General features: G+C 49.7%; 1 protein-coding gene and 1 pseudogene across 1 annotated transcript in view; one reads left to right on the forward strand and one right to left on the reverse strand.

The window, feature by feature from the left end:
• LOC126944566 (uncharacterized) overlaps window positions 1-15681 on the forward strand; it is a 153010-nt gene that overhangs the window by 46641 nt on the left and 90688 nt on the right. Inside the window, exons 17-23 of the mRNA XM_050774139.1 lie at window positions 2781-2939; window positions 4149-4333; window positions 5193-5375; window positions 6420-6511; window positions 11029-11192; window positions 13172-13331; window positions 13574-13653. Coding sequence (XP_050630096.1) covers window positions 2781-2939; window positions 4149-4333; window positions 5193-5375; window positions 6420-6511; window positions 11029-11192; window positions 13172-13331; window positions 13574-13653 — 1023 coding nt within the window. The remainder of the gene's footprint in view (window positions 1-2780; window positions 2940-4148; window positions 4334-5192; window positions 5376-6419; window positions 6512-11028; window positions 11193-13171; window positions 13332-13573; window positions 13654-15681) is intronic.
• Window positions 15097-15185, reverse strand: LOC126945154 (uncharacterized; annotated as a pseudogene).

Raw genomic sequence — 15681 nt, forward strand, 5'->3', positions numbered from 1 at the left:
TAATCCCACCTACTTGGGAGACTGAGGCAGGAGAATTGCTTGAACCCAGGAGGCAGAGGTTGCAGTGAACCAAGGTCTCGCCATTGCACTCCAGCCTGGGCAACAAAAGTGAGACTTCGTCTCAAAGAAAAAAAAGTGAACAATTCGGTGGTGTTTAGTATAGTCACCGTATGATACCGCCACCACTTCTGTCTGGTTCCAGAACATTTTTATCACCCCCAAAGGAGACACTATATCCATAAGTCGCTCCCCAGCAGCTCCTCCTCCTAGTCTCCGACAGCCATCAATTTGCTTCCTGTCTCTGTGGATTTACCTCTTCTGGATATTTCATATAAATGGAACCATATAATATGTGACCTTTGTGTCTGGCGTCTTTCTCTTAGCCTAGTGTTTTGGAAGTTCACCCACATAGTAGCGTAGCTCAGTACTCCATTCCTGTCTAAAGTCAAGTCATGTTTCATTGAATGGATGTACCACGTGTTTATCCATTCATTCAGTGATGGACATTTGGGTGGTTTCTGCCTTTTGGTGACTGAATAGTGCTGCTCCTATACTTCTTTTTGTGTCTGACTTTGGTTTAAAATTGGTGAGATTTCGCTATACTGTGGTTTGGATTTATAATTTGTTCCTTTTCATAGCTGCATAGTATTGCATTGTGTGAACATAAAACAATTTCTGTATCCATCAGTTGCTGGCTATTACGAACAGTGCTGTGAAGACTCTTGGGTCTGCGTTCTTAGGGGACGTGTGTATTCATACCTGTCAGGCATACACTTAGGAGTGAAATTGCTTAGTCTTAGGGTGTGTATATCTTTAGCCTACTTTTTCTCTTCTTATCACTTGAGTATTTTCTTACTTAGAAGCTCAACATGTGCAGGTATTTTAATATTCATCCTATGGGTAGGGACCACAGTTTACCTAACCGTTTTCCCATTGATGGAGTTTTAGATTATTGACAACATTTTGCTCTTATGAAATGTCATTGCCGTGTACATCTGATAGTGACCAAGGTGAATGGTTGGGACATTGGTTCACTTGGTCACATGTTTCCTAACCACCAAGTATAAAACCAGGGCCTGGGAATACCAGGATGAGCAGGGCAATAATCTCTGCTGTTAAAAGCATCTTGGACTAGAGCTGGGGGCAGCAAGAGACTTGAAAGAGGGAGATGGGCTAGGTATAAACAGTTTTTCATAGAATGCACAATCCCCTTGGTCTGTCATTTTCTCACTTTTCCTAGAGACTCACATCCCGAGAAATATTCTGCATGAGCGCAGTGATGAATGGCAGCAGATACTTGGCCTCAGTGTTGGAGAGACAATAGGGAGTGGTGGGGACTGTGGTGGACAGAGGAAGCCCGTGGCCCAGCTAAAGTGGCAGCCAGTGCTCAGCTCTGGTCCTTTGTTGTCCCTTGTTGTGGGGAGGGTGGGCAGCCCGATGTTTCTCTTTATAGAGAAGCCGGAGAGCTGGGTTTTATGTAAAATCTCCCAATTTCCAAATTCAATTTATAAAAAAACGTACGTGGCATGAAAAACAAAGACTAAAAAACTGCCATGAACCAGACACCAGGGAGATACGGCAACAAGAGGCAGTGGGGTTTGCCTGATTGCATCTTGGGGTGGAAAGAGGACATTCATGGAAAAACTGGTGAAATGTAAATGAACTCTCAAGTTTAGTTGATGGAGACACACCAATGTTGATTTGTCAGCTTGCACCGTGCATCCTGGTGATGTAAGATGTTAACAATGGGGAAATCAGTTGAATGATACGTGGGAACTCTCTGTACTGTCTTTGCAAATTTTCCTTTTTTCTTTTCTTTTCTTTTTCTTTTTTTTTCAGAGACAGGGTCTTGCTCTGTCTGTTGTCCAGGGTGGAGTGCAGTGGCATGATCATAGCTCGCTGCAGCCTTGAAATCCTGGGCTCAAGTGATCCTCCCACCTCAGCTTCCCAAGTAGCTGGAACTACAGATGGTTGCCACCATACCTGGGTTTTTGTTTTTGTTTTTTTTCCTAATTTTGTAGAGACAGGGTCTTGATATGCTGTCCAGGCTGGTCTTAAACTCCTGGCCTAAAGCAATCCTCCTTTCTCGGCCTCCCAAGTGCTGGGACTAGAGGCATGAGCTACTATGCCAAGTCAGTTTTCAACTCTTCCGTAAATCTAAGATTATTCTAGAATAAAACCTTTATGAAAACATACACACACACTCTGAGCATTGGACACTACTGTGCAAGTCAGAGAAAACACATCTGGGTTGGGATTTGGTTCATGCTCTAGGAGTTTTGCAAGCCTCATCTGGACCCCACAAGTTCTTGACGTTTCTCTCCAGACACCCCTTCCCCCTCCGAAAGTACAGGCACTTTGCCCTGTGTATTAGTTCGTTCTCGTGCTGCTGATAAAGACATACCAGAGACTGGGCAGTTTACGAAAGAAAGAAAATTCAGTAGATTTACAGTTCCAAGTGGCTGGGGAGGCCTCAAAATCATGGTGGAAGGCAAGGAGAGGAAGTCACATCTTACGTGGATGACAGCAGGCAACGAAAGAGCTTGTGCAGAGAAACTCTCATTTTTAAAACCATCGTATCTCCTGAGCCCATTCACTATCCCGTGAACAGCACGGGAAGGACCCGCCCCCATGGTTCAGTCATCTCCCATAGGGTCCTCCCCATAGCATGTGGGAATTATGGGAGCTATAAGATGAGATTTGGGTGGGGATACAGCCAAAGCATATCACTCTGCTAACCCTGACCCTGTTCTTTGTGACCTGTCTGGGCCCTCCCCCAGGTGACCCGGAGGCGTGGGGCCACCCAGCGGGCTCTGCGATGCGAGTTGAGCATGAAGGTGCTGGGGCAGGAGCTGAGCTTTGTGAACTGCGGAGCCACAGGGAGTCACGTGAACCACCGGTCCCTGAACCTGGCCGAGCTCGTCATTAGGCTCATGAAGGTAGCTCCTGCCTGCCCCTGCCCATGCCATCTGCCCTGTGACACTTTAACATAACACTTAAGGGCATGAAATTTGGAGTCAGGCTGCCCAAGGTCAAATCCCAGCTCTGTCATTTACCTCCTCGAACCTGTTGATTCACTTACCATGGTCTTAGTTTCTGCATCTGTGAAACGGGGATAATACATAAAAAATAACAAAATATCTGGCTGGCCGAAGTGGCTCACGCCTGTAATCTCAGCACTTTGGGAGACCGGGGCGGGTGGATCACCTGAGATCAGGAGTTTGAGACCAGCCTGGCCAGCATGGCAAAACCCCATCTCAACTAAAAACACAAAAATTACCCAGGCGTGGTGGAGGGCATCTGTAGTCCCAGCTACTTGGGAGGCGGAGGCAGGAGAATCGCTTGAACTCGGGAGGCAGAGGTTGCAACGAGCAGAGATTGCACCACTGCACAACAGCCTGGGCGACAGAGTGACACCATTTCAAAACAAAAAAACCCAGAATATTCATTCATAGAGCAATTGTATTAAAGGAGCTAATATGGTGAAAATGCAGCAGGATGCTTTCAGCTTGCCCGGTGCATACTAACGGCAGGATCCACGTTCCTCCGCACCTCACTGAACCTGATCCCTGACCTTTTCTCATAAGCAAACTGCCTGGGTTAATACCTAGCTCCATCCCTTTCTAGTTACCGGGCCTTGGTGGGACATTTATCTTTGTGGTCTCAGTTTCCTCATCCAGAAACTGGGATCACATGCGCTTTGAGGACAAATGAAATCTACTGTACTCAGTACTCAGAGGGTGCCTGGCTCACAACAGGGGTGGCCTCGTGTCCCCTTATGGTTTCTTTCTTTCTGTCTATCTGTCTTTCTGCATGCCTTCCTTTCTTCCTTTCTTCTTTTTGAGATAGAGTCTTGCTCTGTTGCCCAGGCTGGAGTACAGTGGCATGATCTCGGCTCACTGTAACTTCTGCCTCCCCGGTGCAAGCAACTCTCCTGCCTCAGCCTCCCGAGTGGCTGGGACTACAGTTATGCACCACCACGCCAGCTAATTTTTGTATTTTTAGTCGTGATGGGGTTTCCGCATGTTGGCCGGGCTGGTCTCGAACTCTTGGGCTCAAGTGATCCATCCACCTCAGCCTCCCAAAGTAGAGGGATTACAGGCCTGAGCCACCACGCCCGGCCCCCGGTTATGGTTCTTTGCCTGCAGGGGCAGGCGGTGCAGATGAACCGGAGGCTGTGCCTGGCCACAGAGGAGCTGGTCTTTCCCACCGTGTCTGGCCTTCCTGCCCGGCTGACCCTAAACGCTTCAGCTGCCATCAGCATTCGGGTCCGAGGAACCGCTGACTTCCAGCAGCGCTCAGATTTCTCCATGAATGGTTATGTCAAGCCCAGGTATCTAGCTCCTGGGAGCTGGCACGAATTAGGTGGCATGATCCCATCCCTACAAAGGGCTGCAGAGGCCTGGGTGACATCCACATGGGCAAAAGGGAATCCCTATTCTGCAGAACACCTGTGCCAAGAGACTGTGTGCAGAGGTGGTTAGATCCACTTTACAGGTGGGAAGACTGAGGCTCAGGTCCGGTCACGTGTTCAAGGTCACACTGCAATGCGAGGTGGCTGGCCATAACCCTATGCCCTTCCATCTACCCCACTCAGAAGGGAGGAGAGCAGTTAGCCTTGAGCTCACTGAACTCGTGCAACGCCCTCCCGACCAAGCAAGGCTGGTGCTTCTTCCCACTGACAGATGAGGAAACCAAGGTTGAAGGCGAGGACACTGAGAACCTGGGGCCATATGGCGCCAGAGCACCTGAGCAGAATGTGTGCAATATTTGGTCTGATTCCAGAACCTGCTGTGGTGCTGCTGAGCATCTGTCCCCAGCCCCTCAGCTGAGCTGTCCTTGGGTCCTGGGTCTGACATGGGGAACATGGATGCCCTAGGCTGGGTGCTCTCTGGTGTGAAGAGCCTGAGCTGGGACTTAGACAGCCATGGTTCACGTGTCCCAGCCGCATGCTTTGTCCCAGTCATGGAACCCAGGCAGGTGCTTTCACCTCTCTGAGCCTCAGTTTCCCCATCCGTAAGAGGGATTAGTGCAAGTGAGGACTGGAAAGTGCTTGGTGCACGTACAGCCTGTGGGGGGCAGTGGTGGAGGGGCTGCTGTGGCTCAAGACTGAAGGGGGCTGCTGGGGGTGGTAGGCGGGGTCTGTGGCCCCAGGGCCCTTGGGATGTAGCTGGTACATGCCTGTCCTTCAGTGCCCTGCTCCAGATATCGGCTCAGATGGGCACAGCGGGCACCCTGGGGCAGGCCGGGCTGAGGTGGGTGACCAGCGTCCGTGGCGCCACCAGCCTGGATGGCGGGATCCAGGTACAGAAGGGCCAGGACCTCAAGGTGCATCTGAACATGCCCGAGGAGGCCATGGAGCTGCTCAGCTTCAGGTGGGTGCCCAGTGCTGGCAGAAAGGGAACCATGAGCGCGAGGGTGCAGGTGAGCAGGTGTGTGGTGTGTGTGCATGCATGTGAGTGTGTGATCACATGTCTGCATGTGTGCATGGGGACGTGCATGGGTATGGATGTGACATTAGCATGCAAGTGTGTTAGTATGTGCACCCATGAGCCTGTGTCTGAGTACACATGATCTGGCATATGAGCGCGTGTGTGAGCTGCTGTGTGCATGAGGGTGTGTCCGTGAGTGTGTCAGTGAGGAGTGAGTGTGTTATGGGAGTGCGTGTGTGTCCACAAGCATGTATGCCTGTTGACTGTGAGGGGTGGGTGTGTCTGACAGGGACCGTGGGCAGCTGAGAGATGACAGCTGGAGAACTTTCAGACCCCTCAGCTCTTTCCTGCAGTCCATCTGGGGCATGCTTGTCTGTGACCCCTAGCGAGGTGACTCTTGGAGAGGGGTAATTTCAGAGGGAGTGAGAGTCCAGGCTGCCCTACCTACCCACATTCTTTCGCTAATCCTGTCCCATGGGGACTTTGCCTACCTGGTGCCTCCCTCCTCCCACCAGCCCCTGTTTGCTGCCCCTCACTCACTGTCCCCCTCCTTCCTGACCCCCTCCCGCCAGCCTTCTTTCCATGCTCCTAAAGCGGCCAGCTCGTTCCTCCCCCAGGGTCTTTGCACCTGCCGTGTCCTCTGTCTGGAAAATAGCTCCTTCTCATCCTTTGGATTTCTGCTCAAATGTTATCTCTGCAGAGAACTCGCTCTACTGCAGCTAGGGGAGGCCCTGCTCTATCCCTGAGACAGTCCCCTGCCGTGCTACCTCCATGTGGGTTTCTCACAGCACTTTTCACTCTCTGTGGTCCTCAGCATCTGTCCCTGTGGCCATGGAGTGTCACTCCACCAGCGTGTGCACTGCCCAAAGGCTGGCCCTGTTCAGGGTAGAATTTGCCCCTGTGCCAAGCTCTGGCAGCTTAAGGTGTTACTTGTCTAATGAATGAATGAAAATGAGGTGTCTGACACTGTCCTCCTTCCCTACCCAGCTCTCAGCTATACCTCATCACCAGGAATGGCGTGAGGAGCCTCAGACATGTCCCTGGCCCTTCTGAGGCCCAGTCCTGTACTGGTGAGGAAGGTAGGCAGCGGGGCCTCCATGCCATCGTCCCAAGGTGGGCATCTTGGGGTTGAAGGGAGAAATGCCAGCTCCAGATCCCAGAGTTGCTCTCCTGCCCTAAAAGTATTCATATTCTGCAAACAAAAAGTATCTGAGACAGGTCTCAATCAATTTAGATGTTTACTTTGCCAAGGTTAAGGACATGCTTGGAAATAAAGGAACACAAATCCACAGAACAATCTGTGGCCTCTGCCTTTTTCCAGAGATGCTTCTGAAAGCTTCAAGGTTTTTTTGTTTGTTTGTTTGTTTGTTTGCTTTTTTTTGTTTTGTCTTTACTTTAAGTTCTGGGATACATACGCACAATGCGCAGGTTTGTTACATAGGTATACATGTGTCATGGTGGTTTGCTGCACCCATCGTCATCAAGGTTTTAAGCCCCGCGTGCATTAGTATTTGTCCTAATACTCTCCCTCCCTTTGTTTAAAGGAGAAAAGAAGGCTGGAGGGGAAAGAGGGAGGGTATGGTCACATGACTGAATCCACAGGCTGCAAGAAGAAAGGAACAGGGAGGGGAATAGTCACTTACATATTCATCCTTGCTCAATAAATCAACGCCTTACATAAGATAAGGTGAACATAGAATAGCTGCGCAAATATTTAACCTTTTATCTGTAGCTACCTGCTTAGGAACAAAAGAGAAGGCAGCTTTTTGCATGACTCCGCTTCCAGCTTAATATTTTCCTTTGGCATAGCGAATTGGGATCCCAAGATTGTACTTTTATTATTATTATTGAGACAGGGTCTCTGTCGCCCAGACTGGAGTGCAATGGTGCTATCATGGCTCACAGAAGCCTCCATCTCCCCAGGCTCAAGTGATCCTCCCACCTCAGCCTCCCGAGTAGCTGGGACTACAGGCACTTACCACCCTGCCCAGCTAATTTTTTTTTTTTCCGTATTTTGTAGAGACAGGGTTTTACCATGTTATCCAGGCTGGTCTCAAACTCCTGGGCTCAAGTGATCCACCTGCGTCTGCTTCTCAAAGTACCGGGATTACAGGCATGAGCCACTTGCACCTGGCTTTCTTTTCCTTTACCAACCACTTCTGTCAATGATAATGCTTCTAGAACTCTACCCTATAAAAGCAAAGCAAAATCACTTAAAAATGCTCTGTGCACAGAGATGTTCGTTGCATCATTATTTAGAACAAAAAATAGGAAGCAACTCAAATATTCCAGAGTAGGCAAAATGGCTAATTATAAGGGCCAGTGAGCTAAGCGTAGGTTGTTACATTAAGTGGTTAAAAAGAGTCAAAAGAATATCTTGTATCATGAAAACTTCATGAAATTGAAATTTCAGTGTCCAGAAAGAAAGTTGTATGGGAACACAGCCACACCCCGTTCATTTGCATATAACCTATAGCTTTGTCCCACAACAGCAGAACTGAGTACTTGCAAGCTAGACCATATGACCCCAAAGCATAAAATGTTGACTATCTGGCCGGCAGATAGCTAGCTGGCGCCTGTAATCCCTGCATTTTGGGAGGCCGAGGTGAGAGGATTCTTTGAGTCCAAGAGTTCAAGACTGGCCTGGGTAACATAATGAGGCCTTGTCTCCATAAAAATTAACAAAGTAGCCAGGCATGGTGGCATGCACCAGTAGTCCCAGCTACTTGGAAGGATGACAGGAAGATCACTTGAGCCCAGGAGGTCGAGGCAACAGTGAGCTGTGTTCATGCCACTGCACTCAAGCCAGGGTGACCAAGGAGGATTCTGTCTCTAGCTAGCTAGCTAGGTAACTGACTAAACAATCGGGCCCTTTACCAAGAACGTTTGCTGGCTCCTGGGTTGGTAAGTTATTGACATACTGCATAACTGTTTTTTTTTTTTTTCGAGACAGAGTTTCACTCTTGTCACCCAGGCTGGAGTGCAATGATGTAATCTCAGCTCACTGCAACCCCTGCCTCCCAGGTTCAAGTGATTCTCCTGCCTCAGCCTCCCAAGTAGCTGGGATTACAGGTGCATGTCACCACGCCTGGCTAATTTTTGTATTTTTAGTAGAGACGGGGTTTCACCACATTGGCCAGGCTGGTCTCAAACTCCTGACCTCAGGTGATCCGCCTGCTTTGGTCTCCCAAACTTTTAAATTCCATTATGAGTGAGCTGTTTTAGTGAGAAACTTTTTTAATAATAATACCAAGTGTGAGGCAGCAACACTGAATATGATCTCAACTGGGTAAAAAGACAGGAAATAAATGTGCCAAATAATAGCACATCTTGCAATATATATACACACATATATATGTATGTAATCCCATATATATGTGTGTACATGTGTGTATATGTATATACATACATATGTGTCTGCATATGTGTATACATATATATGAGTAAGGTTGGGGAGGGCTCTTTTTAATGAAGAGATACAAATTTTGCTTCTTGATAATTTTCCTTTTTTGCATTTAACTTGTATTTAGAATTGTAAATAAACTCATTTACAATACAGAACATATACAGAAAAAATTTTTAAAATCTTTCAATTTTTCTAACTTCCTGTAACAAGTACATTTTTTTTGAGACAGTGTGTTGCTCTGTTGCTCAGACAGGAGTGCAGTGGCGCAATCTTGCTCTCTGTAACCTCTGCTTTCTGGGCTCAAGTGATTCTCCTGAGTAGTTGAGATTACAGGTGCCTGCCACCATGACCAGCTAATTTTTTTTATTTTTAGTAGAGATGGGGTGTCACTGTGTTGGCCAGGCTGGTCTCAAACTCTTGACCTCAGGTGATCTGCCCACCTTGGTCTCCCAAAGTGCTGGGATTACAGGCATGAGTGACCACATCCATCTAACAAGTACATTTTTATTTTTTTTTTATTTTTATTTTTTTATTTTTTGAGACGGAATCTGGCTCCGTCGCCCAGGCTGGAGTGCAGTGGCTGGATCTCAGCTCACTGCAAGCTCCGCCTCCCGGGTTTGCGCCATTCTCCTGCCTTAGCCTCCCGAGTAGCTGGGACTACAGGCGCCCGCCACCTTGCCCGGCTATTTTTTTGTATTTTTTAGTAGACACGGGGTTTCACTGTGTTAGCCAGGATGGTCTCGATCTCCTGACCTCGTGATCTGCCCGTCTCGGCCTCCCAAAGTGCTGGGATTACAGGCTTGAGCCACTGCGCCCGGCCACAAGTACATTTTTATAATCGGGATAAGAGTTACTACAAAAGACATTATTGTAGGCCCAGTGCTGTTCTCAACACTTACTGACCTGTTAGTTCTCACAGCTATGCCATGAGACAGGAACTATTATCATTAGCAGTTTAAGATGAGAAACACTGATGCCCTTACAGTCAGTCAAGGGAGTAATAGCAATAATAATAATGAAAAAGAAACTTCGAGACCCAGAGAGGTTAAGTAATTTGTCCAAGGTCACACAGCTGGGAAGTGGCTGAGCCTAGAATTTGAACAAGGCATTCTTGCTCCAGAGCCTGTGTTATACACAGTATTGCCTGACACGCTTTTTAAAAAGTATACCAGGAGCCAGGCACGGTAGCTCATGCCTGTAATCCCAGCATTTTGGGAGGCCAAGGTAGGCAGATCACCTGAAGTCAGGAGTTCAAGACCAGCCTGGCCAGCATGGTGAAACCCCATCTTTACTAAAAATACAAAAGTTAGCCAGGCATGGTGGCGCATGCCTGTAATCATCCCTTGGCAGTCCCGCCCCTGCTGGCCTCCCTTCCTGACTGTCCTCCAGACTCGCTGCCCTGAAGATACACTGGCCCCTTTTTCAAGGCTACACTAATGCCTGCCCCAGGGCCTTGGCACTGGGTGTTTCCCTTGCCAGTAATACTCTTCCCCAGGACATCCACCTAACTCCCTCCCTTGCTCCTTTCAAGTGTCCTTCAATGGGACCCCTCAGAGGCTGCCTTCCCGGGACCCCCTGTCCAGACCAGCACCCCCGTCAGGGCCCCTAACCATTGACTTTGCCAGCACACTCACTGGCGGCTGCTGTCTTAGCCGTTCTTGTGTGTGGTCATCCTGTGCCTCCTCTCTAGGATATAGCTACTCAGGAGGCTGAGGCAGGAGAATCACTTGAACCTGGGAGGCAGAGGTTGCAGTGAGCTGAGATTGTGCCACTGCACTCCAGCCTGGGTGACAGAGGGAGACTCTTGTGTGAAAAAAAAGTCTACCGGGGTTCTCAGCTGGGGCAGTTTTGACCCCACAGGAGACATTTGGTAATATGTGCAGAAATATTTGATTGTTGGTAAGGGTAACTGGCATCTAGCGGATAGGGACCCACGATGCAGCGAAACATCCTATAATGCACAAGACAGCCCCCCAGATAAGATGATCTGAACCCAAATGTCAGTAGTGCTGAGGTAGAGAAACCCCGGTCTACACACCACTGCCTCACAGGATTCCTGTCTACATGGTGCTTTTCTTCAGAAGAAATCAGAGAAGTGCTTTCTTCGCTGATGTGGCAGCTGTGGGTGCCCATGCCCAGAGCCCTCTGGGTCTCCACTGACCAGGGCTGCCTGCTTACCTCTCTCTGCAGTGTCCTACACCTGGGGCTGGCGGCTGTGCACTGAAGTGACCTGGCCGGTGCCTGGCCAGCCCTACGTGCTCTCATTGCCTGTGTTTGCGGCCGTGACGCTGCAGAAGCGGGACCCGGGGCTCCGACAGTATCTGCTGGAAGCTGCGTATACCCTGCAGCCCCAGGTGGGCCCTAGGGAACAGCCCTGTCTTTCTCAGCCTTGTCGTGGGTCTCCTTAGGTCAGCACTGGGCTCTCCCAAAAGGATGTGGGGCTCCTCTGTGGCGCTGTTGGGCTGCGCTGCTCTTGCTGTAGGTTTCTTCTGGACCCTTGCGCATACTGATTCTCTGTCTGGGGCTGTATGACGCATTAACTCTGAATCAGTCTTCAGATCTCATTTCAGGGGTCACTTCCTCAGGGAAGCCTGCCTTGGTTACCCCAGAGCACATCATATTCTTTTGTGACTTGCCTTAAGACATCCACGTTTCTTCCCTTTTGATCACTTCTGTTTCTTAGTGAAGCTAGTTAGTTAATGTCTGTCTTCCCTGCTGGTGACTCAGTTCCTGGGAGCAGATTCAGGGTTTGTTTTACTTATCCCTGTGTCATAGCATCTGGTCCAGAGGAGACACTCAGCGGCCTCCTGTCTGATCCCCCAGCTCCTGCTCTGGTCTCCTTACCCTCTTAACCAGCAGCCAGATGGGCCCTCTGAAATCCTAGCTGGATCGTGTCCCTCCTCTGCATGAACCACCCCACTGTGGCTCCTGTTATCCTTAGAGTAAGAGCCAGACGCCGTGACCCACAGGCCGTTGGCAGTCCTGCCCCTGCTGGCTGCCCTCCCTCACTCTCCTCCAGACTCACTGCCGTGAAGACACACTGGCCCCTTTTTCAAGGCCATGTCCATGCCTGCCCCATGGCCTCTGCACTGGCTGTTTCCCCTGCCAGGAACACTCTTCCCTGGCACAGCCATCTAACTCCCTCCCTCGCTCCTTTCAAGTGTTCTTCAATGGGACCCCTCAGAGGTTGTCTTCCTGGACCCCCGTCTAGACCAGCACTCCGCTCAGGGCCCCTAAACCATTGACTTTGTCAGCACACTCAATGGCTGGTGCTGTCTTACCCATTCTTGCGTCTGGTGGTCCTGTGCCTCTCTAGGACGCAGGCTCCATGCGGTCGGGGACTCTGCATGTCTCATGCTCAGTCATCTTCCACTCAGCAGCGCGTCTGTGTTGGTGTTGAACAGATGTACGCTGCCGTGGGATTTCAGAACGGGGCTTGTGGCTGAGGCTGCACTTTCCTGAAAAGAGACCCAAGCCTTGGACTCGGGTACAAGTGATTTATTAAGAAAAGGCTCTGGGGGACCCAGTAAGAGTGGAGAAATTAGGACAGGCCGGGGGAAGATGCTGAGAGGGGTGCAATTTCAGGTGAAGTTGCAGCCTCAGCCTGGCCCCACCGGGAGCCCCAGAGCACGAGGTATTTGCAGAGTGTGTTCCCCTCTGGGTTAGGGTGCTGGGAGTTTTGGCTGGAGTGCTGGAGGGCAATGTTCTGGAGCCCTCAGGTGACAGCCAGGAAGTGCAGAGCTTGCAGAAGCTGGGGGACAAGGACACAAAGCTGGTTAAAAGGATGGGAGAGGCCGGGTGCAGTGGCTCACGCCTGTAATCCCAGCACTTTGGAAGGCCAAAGCAGGTGGATCACTTGAGGTCAGGAGTTCAAGACCAGCCTGGCCAACATGGTGAAACCCCTGTCTCTACTAAAAATAACAAAACAAAAATTAGCCAGGCTTGTTGGCGCATACCTGTAATCCCAGCTGCTCAGGAGACTGAGGCAGGAAAATCACTTGAACTTGGGAGGCAGAGGTTGCAGTGAGCCAAGATCATGCCCCGGCACTCCAGCCTGGGCAACAGGGTGGGACTGGGTCTCAAAACAAAAAAGGATGGGAGGCGTTTGTGCAGGATACCGGGGGTGTGCCCTGCAGCTGCTTCTCCCTGGCCATTTGCTGGATAAATTGCGACCCTGTGGGCGTGGACCTGGGCTGTGCTGCAGAGCTTTACACTTCTGCAGGCGATTTTGAAGCCCGAGAAACTGCTCATTGGGGAATTATGAGGACAACTGTGCTAGGGTCTGAAGGGTGGAGGTGGAGGCTCTCAGTCTTGAGGACTCTGCTGTTTCCAGAAGGACAGCTGGTTCCCTCAAGAAGCCACAGCCCACATCTTCATGGGCACGCCGGGGTCAGAAGTGCCAAGGGATGTCGGGGTGGACGTCAGCTACAGCTTGCCCCAGAGCAAGTTCCGGCTCAAGCTTCTCCATCCCAAGAAGAAAATCGAGCTGGACGGTAATGTCAACATCCCTCCCTGCTCCCTGCACCCCTGACTCGGTGCCACACCCAGGGCTGGGCCCCTACGGTGAGCTGGCTCATAGGTTTGTCTGTGACCTCCTGAAATCCAGTCCCATTTTACAGGTGCTGCATCTTAGGCTCAGAGATTAAAAAATGGGCAGGCGGTCCTCCCAGGGGAATGGAGGGGCCAGATCTAGATGTTCAACGCTTGTCTCTAAACTCTCGTTTTGTACCCCCAGGAAAGATGGAGGCTCTTGGGAGTGCCCACGTGGGTCACTTGGAGTTGATACTGGATGACAGGGATGTCTACTACATCAAGGTTTGCTCCACACCCTTGGCCCACCTGTGTCGGCACCTGCCACCTCCCCAGGGATTTCCTGCCCGGTTCCCAGAGCCCTGTTAACTGTTGCCACCACCTCTGGGATCTTCCCTTTCTACCTGCCGGTTAACAAGTGTTAGTTCTGTTACCCAGAAATGTATAAAGAAGAAAAAAATGGGCTCAAATTCCACCGTCATTGATGTTAAAAATGGATATTAATAACACAAAAACATGCTTTTAAGAATTCAGGCGGGATGCAGTGGCTCACGCCTGTAATTCCAGCATTTTGGGAGGTCAAAGCGGGTGGATCACCTGAAGTCAGGAGTTCGAGACCAGCCTGGCCAAATGGTGAAACCCCGCCTCTTATAAAAATACAAAACTTAGCCAGGTGTGAGGCAGGTGCCTGTAATCCGAGCTACTTGGGAGACTGAGGCAAAAGAATCACTTGAACCCAGGAGGCGGAGGTTTCAGTGAGCTGAGATCATGCCACTGCATTCCAGCCTGGGAGACAGTGTGAGACTCTGTCTCAAAATAAATAAATAAATAAATAAATAAATAAATAAATAAATAAGCCAGGTACAATGGCTTATACCTGTAATTACAGAAAGTTAGGAGGCTAAGGTGGGAGGATCACTTGAGGCTAGGAGTTCGAGATAAACCTGGGCAACTTAGCAAGATCCGGTCTCTACAAAACATTTTAAAAAGTTACCCAGGCACAGTGGCGTGTGCCTGTAGTCTCAACTACTCAGGAGGCTGAGGCAAGAGGACCGCTGGAGCCCAGAAGGTTGAGGCTGCAGTGAGCCATGCTTGTGCCACTACACTCCAGCCTGGGCAACAAAGTAAGATCCTGTCTCACAAAAAAAGAATTCAGAATAGAGAAAGGTATAAATTGGAAGTTAAAGCATGCCGTGTCCGAAATTTCTTGCAGAAGTATTGATGCACGTGTCGAGAAATCTGTATTCATTTCCCAGAGCTGCCTTAACAAAGTACCCTAACTGTGTGGCTTCAGCTACAGGGATTTATTCTCACAGTTCTGGAGGCCAGGAGTCTGAAATCGAGGTTTTTCTGTTTTTTTCCCCACTGTGAAGGCTGTCAGGGAGGATCTGCCCCAGGTCTCGCTCCTGGATTCTAGAAACCTCCAGAGCTCCTTGGCTTGGAGGTGGTCTTCTGTCTCCGTCTTCACATAATCTTCCCTTTGTAGGTGTCTGATGTCCACACATCCCCTTTTTACAGGGACATCAGGCACACGGGATTAGGGTTCACCCTCATCACCTCAGCTTAGCTTAATCATGTGTGAAGACCCTATTTCCAAATGAGGTCACATTCACAGATACTGCGGCTTAGGGCTTCAGCATCTTGCAGGGAGACACAGTGCAACCCGTAACACTATAGATTTGCAAATATTTTTAGTTTGGGTTTCTGGGTTTTATTTTTTCTTTCTCACATCAGGTGGGTGATGTGATGATGTAACAAGTTTTGAGGGAGGCACACATCATACAATAGCATGAAAACCCAATTTTCATGCTTAGGTTTTGTTTTTTCATTTTTATTTTCTTTTTTTGAGGCGGGGTCTTGCTCTGTCACTCAGGCTGGAGTGCAGAGGTGCAAACATGGCTCACTGCAGCCTTGGCCTCCTGGGCTCCAGCGATCCTCCCACCTCAGCCTCCCGAGTAGCTGGGACTACAGGCATGTGCCCCCATGCTTGGCTATTTTTTTTATATTTGTGTAAAAATGGGGTCTCACTACATTGCCCAGGCTGGTCTCAAACTCTTGGGCTCACACAGTCTGCCCACCTTGGCCTCCCAAAGTGCTGGGATTACAGGCATGAGCCTCCACTCCCAGTTTCCCAGTTTTTTTCTTTTTTTTAACTTGTAGGGACTTTTTTTTTTTTTTTAACTCAAAAATATACCTTGGCAGCTGGGCGCCATGGCTCATGCCTGTAATCCCAACACTTGGGGAGGCCAAGGTGGATGGATCACTTGAGGCCAGGAGTTGGAGACCAGCCTGGCCAACATGGTGAAACCCCAT

Source organism: Macaca thibetana, chromosome 20, assembly GCF_024542745.1.
Source record: "Macaca thibetana thibetana isolate TM-01 chromosome 20, ASM2454274v1, whole genome shotgun sequence".
In the NCBI taxonomy this organism is placed as follows: Eukaryota; Metazoa; Chordata; class Mammalia; order Primates; family Cercopithecidae; genus Macaca; species Macaca thibetana.